The 4,724-nt window shown below is 55.4% G+C and overlaps 1 protein-coding gene across 1 annotated transcript in view; it reads right to left on the bottom strand.

The window, feature by feature from the left end:
• Positions 1-4,724, bottom strand: part of DENND2A (DENN/MADD domain containing 2A) — a 49,857-nt gene that overhangs the window by 5,109 nt on the left and 40,024 nt on the right. The window contains exons 16-19 of the mRNA XM_012720958.1: positions 4,555-4,719; positions 3,108-3,149; positions 607-724; positions 11-256 (exon numbers count right to left, since the gene is read on the bottom strand). Of these exons, the coding sequence (XP_012576412.1) occupies positions 11-256; positions 607-724; positions 3,108-3,149; positions 4,555-4,719 (571 nt within the window). The remainder of the gene's footprint in view (positions 1-10; positions 257-606; positions 725-3,107; positions 3,150-4,554; positions 4,720-4,724) is intronic.

Raw genomic sequence — 4,724 nt, forward strand, 5'->3', positions numbered from 1 at the left:
CACCCCCTACCTTTGACATCCTGCCGGCGCAGCTCTCGCTCCTGGATGAAACCCCGAAATGTCTGGGTCTCCATGAACACCTCCAGGAAACGGCGGAGGCCCTTGGAGGACACGGCCTTGCGGAAAGCCTCGCGCTGCAGGGTCCTCTCCTCGCGCTCCCCGGCCGTCAGGAACAGGGAGTAGTGGCCCACGATCTCCACGAAGAAGCGGACAAAGGCTTCCGACACCACCTCGTTCAAGGGGCTGGACTCAGGGCCTGCGCAGAGCGGGGAGGGTCAGAGCCGCTGAGGGCAGGGCTGGGCGATGCCTCTGAGGAAGCCAGTTCGTAAGTGGGGTGACTGCCAGTCCCGCCACAGCAAACCGGGATGACCCATGAAAAAGGCTGGCACAGAGGTCAGCCCCTTTAACCAGGTGTTTCTGGGGCCGGGGGAAGATAAGTTCCCAGAATTTATGATTTGAATGAAACACAGGAAAAGGATCACACCTTGCGCTGCGCTCTGGGTGCCTCTCTGGCCATTCTCCTACTTTGCCCTATCAAAACACTGAAGAGCGGGGTGGGGATGGGGTATGGGGGGAGATGTGGAGTGAGAGGTGGCTGGGCTTTACCATGCTTGCAGTCCAGGGGCCCTGCGTCCTGCTCACTAGCCAGGTCATTCCTCTGTTCCAGAATGTGCTCCAGGGCTACCTGGAGCTTCCGGGGTAGAATGGAGTCCTCGTCGTCCATCTGTAGGCAAGCAGCAGGCAGACCATCAGGCCGGTGCTGTGGCGTGCTCTGCACCCCCACGGGTGGGCACCACTGCCGGGCAGGCCAGATACAGTTCCCAGTGTAGGGAACTCAAACCACAAACCTAGTTCTCAGAGTGAACATGACTTAGAGTCAAAGTTTTGAAAATTGAATCTCTAGTCCACTTTTTACAATCTGCATAAGCCTCAGGTTCCCCACTTGTAAAATGGGGGACCCGTCAATGTTATCACATTGTGAAGATTAAATGCAATATGTGAGACATCAAGTAAAGAAAATAAAGACACTGATGGAAAGATAGGAATCCTATGCTCATGGACTGGAAGAATTAATGTTGTTAGGTTATCATACTACCTAAGGCCATACAAAGTAGTCCCTATCAAAAATTAAATGGTGGCCCTAATGAGTTAAAGTGAATGAAGCTCTCAGCAGCCACTTCAGTTCAAATTCCATCCCAGGGGTCACCCCCATGGCACAGCAGACCTCTCCTGTTCTGCCTGCTGCTCCCCTCAGCGGTGAGTTTCAGTAGATCTGCCTGTTCTACTCCCTCCTCCCCTCTGCCTCTGATGAATCTTCCTACCTCCTCCCAAGCCCCCAGTTTCTCCACACAAAAATAAAATAAAAACGTACATTTGTCAAAGACATACACATGACCAAAAGTTATGTGAAAAGATGCTCAGCACCACTAAGCACCAGGGACATGCAAATCAGAATCTGTGTGCACTATCACCTCACACCTGCAAGAATGTCTGTTATCAAAAAATGCAAGAATTGATGAAGGTGTGGAGAAAAGGGGCCCCTGCGCACCTCTGGCGGCAATGCAAATTGACACAGCAATCTGGGAAGTAGTAAAAAGCTTCCTCAAACACTAAAAATAAAATGAGTGTGTGACCCACCCAGCCCACTGCTGGTTGAACGGAAAGGAAATGAAATCACCACCTTGAAGAGATCCCTGCACACTCAAGTCCACTGCAGCAATGTTCACAGTAGCAACACATGGAAACATGTGTCCATGGATACATGGCGGATACAAGGCGGTGTGTGGATAAGGAAAACATGGCCCAGTCATGCTTCGCTTCATGATGCCTCAATCAAGACATAACACATGGGCCCTCCCTGGTGGCAAAACGGATTAAAGCGCAGCACTATGAAGCTCTCTGCAGCCACTGCAGGAGCAAAAGTTCTATCCCTGGCGAGGGAGTGACCCACAGGGCGCAGCAGACCTCTCCTGTCTCCCCACTGCTCCCCTCAGCAGCATACTTCAGTGGATCCGCCTGTTCTGCTCCTCACTCTGTCTCTGGTGAGTCCTCTCACCCCATCACACCTCTGGCCTGTACCCCAGTTCTTGTATGCATAAATAAATACATCTTAAAAAAAATAAAAGAGGCCCTTCCTGGTAGCACAACGGGTAGCGCTGTGAAGCTCGCCACAGTCGCTTCAGCACGAGTTTGATGCCCGGCCAGGGAGGCGACCACATGGCGCGGCAGACCTTTCCTGTCTCCCCTCTGCTCCCCTCAGCAGTGTATTTCAATCAATCTGCCTGTTCTGCTCCCCACTCTGACTCTGGAGAATCCTCTCATGGCCCCTGCACCTCTGGCCTGTACCCAAGCTCTGTATATATAAATAAATCTTTACAAAATAAATGAGGTACCACATACACCACGGTGGTCACACCGTGTAGGTTTGTGTCATTACACTCTGATGTTTGCTCAACACCAAAGTACCCAGCAACGCTGGGTCAAAGTATGGTGTTGTCAAAGTATGGTGTCGTCAGCACTATGCTGTTCCTGAAGCCATGCAAGAGTTCACGTCACACACTATTATTCAGTAGTAAGCACGAAGGAAACCCTACCATTCGTGACAACAGAGACAGAGCTTGAGGGCAGCAGACTGCAAATAAGGCAGGCAGAGAAAGACAAAGCCCGCATGTTCCCCCAGGCGGAATCTGAGGCGCTTGCGGGAAGAGAGCAGAGGGAGGCTGCTGGGGCTGCGGGTGAGGACGCGGACAGGGGAATCCTGGCGCAGGCGCAGCTGAGGTCATTTTGTGTCCCTATTTTTTCCAACGTAAAATTGTGTCATGAACTTTGTTTTCAGACTCTTTAAAGCAGGTAGAAGAAATACAAGCGCTCACGGTTAGAGCCTCTACTGCGATTCCAACAGCTAGAAAGCCAATCTGTGACAGAACACCAAGCCCCTCCCTCTGGGCCCCACCACCCAGCGCATCCGCACCCCCTGGCTGCTCACCCTGCCTGTCCCTGCTCTGGGACCCACCGGCGCACCAAGGACCCTTCCAGAACCGGAAAGTGGAGCTCTAACGAAGAAGAGGGGAAAGCGAAGAGCAGCAGCCAGCAGCAGACTCACTCACCTGCCGGAGGAACCGATTGTGGACTAGGTCAACCACAAGGACCTACAAGACAAGGAAAAGGGGTGTCACTGTCACTGGGGCTTCCAGGACGCAGCCATGACTCTCTGCCTTCTTCTCCCGCAGCACTCAGGGGCAGCTGGGTGTGGGCCGTGTGGCTTCCTGATGTTGCTGCTGTGGCCGCAAATGATGAGGGGGTGGGGGCGGGGCCGGCCCTGAATTGCAGGGTCTCAGCACTGAAGCCGCAGGCCCGAGACTCACCCGGTGGCCACCTGGCCTGAGGCTGCGCTCTCGGATTGGCTCTTGTGTGTGGGTGGGCAGACAGCCACAGGCCGCACTCCCTAAGGCTTTTCCCTCTCTCCTCCCAGTTGCCCACTCAGTTATGTCTTACTGGGATGAGGAGAGCACCCCAGGGTGGTGTGGGCTGGGAAGGGGCCATGGGGGAGCAGATCAAGCTGCAGGCAGTGGGCTGTCGTCAGCACAGGCTTCTAGGAGAGCACCTTCCCCAACCCCTCCTTGAGACTTGGCCTGCATGACCCTGAAGTGGGACCCTCCCTCAGGCCTCCACCAGGGCCACTGGCTATGATGGGGAAGAGCAGGGACTTGGGGAATGGCCACCATGGCCCCACCAACAGCTGGAAACATCTGGCCTCTAACATATCCCAGAAACCCCGTGGAGGAGCCGAGGGAACTCACTCTTTCCTCCTAGACATTCCCTTGCAGGATTGATAGATGCCGGAGTCATTTTAGGGGTCTCAGGATCCCCAAACAGACTCCTTGCAGTGCACAAACATACATTCGAAGACCTGAATCTGCTGGTTAATATTTGATGTAGGGTTCTCTGGTCAAGCAGGTGAACCACACCTGGGGGCCCGGAAATACCTCAGGGCGAGGTGCTCCCCTGGGCCTTCAAGGCATCATGTGCCCTGGGGGTCCCCTCTCTGACTGCTGGGGCTCAGGCCCCAGACCATTTAGAGGGAGGGGCTGGGACGATCTCGCTATGGAAATGCCACAGAACTCTCCCTGCTTGGACGCTGCCCTGAAAAGCCACCGTTAACCTCTAGCCACCATTCGGTCTTCTCAAGTGACTGGCCAAGCACCTATGTGCAGGCGCAGTCTTTGTGGACTCTGCTGAGTCCAGACAGGAGTTCCAGGCTCGGTGAGCTCTTCCGGCGCTTTCCCCCATCCCTGCGGGGCAGCTGGAGGGCCGGGCTGGGGAGGGCAGACAGCCCCTTAGGGGTGAAGCGTTCTGACGTGGGCTTGTTCATCCTCCCCCATGGGTGTGTGCGCCATAGGGTCACTTCGAGGGGAAAACAGGGTTTGCAGTTACGGGTGTCCCGAGGCAGAATTGTTAGCTCGTGGCCAAGGCCGTGGGCTCCCCCTGCCCCTGCCCCTGCTTGCTGGCCGAGCTCAGCCAGCACCTGTTCTCCGGGGCCTTCCAGGGGCTCACCTCTTCCAGCGGCAGCTCCCTGAGCAGCGGCAGCGAGCTGGTGAGCAGCCCGATGAGGAAGGGGGTGGGTGAGCACACGATGTCGATCATGGCGGGCGGGAGCACGGGGATGTAGGTGTGCTGCCAGGCGAAGGGGTAGATGACCGCCACCATGGCGTGGCAGCACTTGG

The sequence above is a fragment of the Condylura cristata genome, unplaced genomic scaffold (assembly GCF_000260355.1).
Source record: "Condylura cristata isolate star-nosed mole 26May11 unplaced genomic scaffold, ConCri1.0 scaffold00005, whole genome shotgun sequence".
NCBI classification, from domain to species: domain Eukaryota; kingdom Metazoa; phylum Chordata; class Mammalia; order Eulipotyphla; family Talpidae; genus Condylura; species Condylura cristata.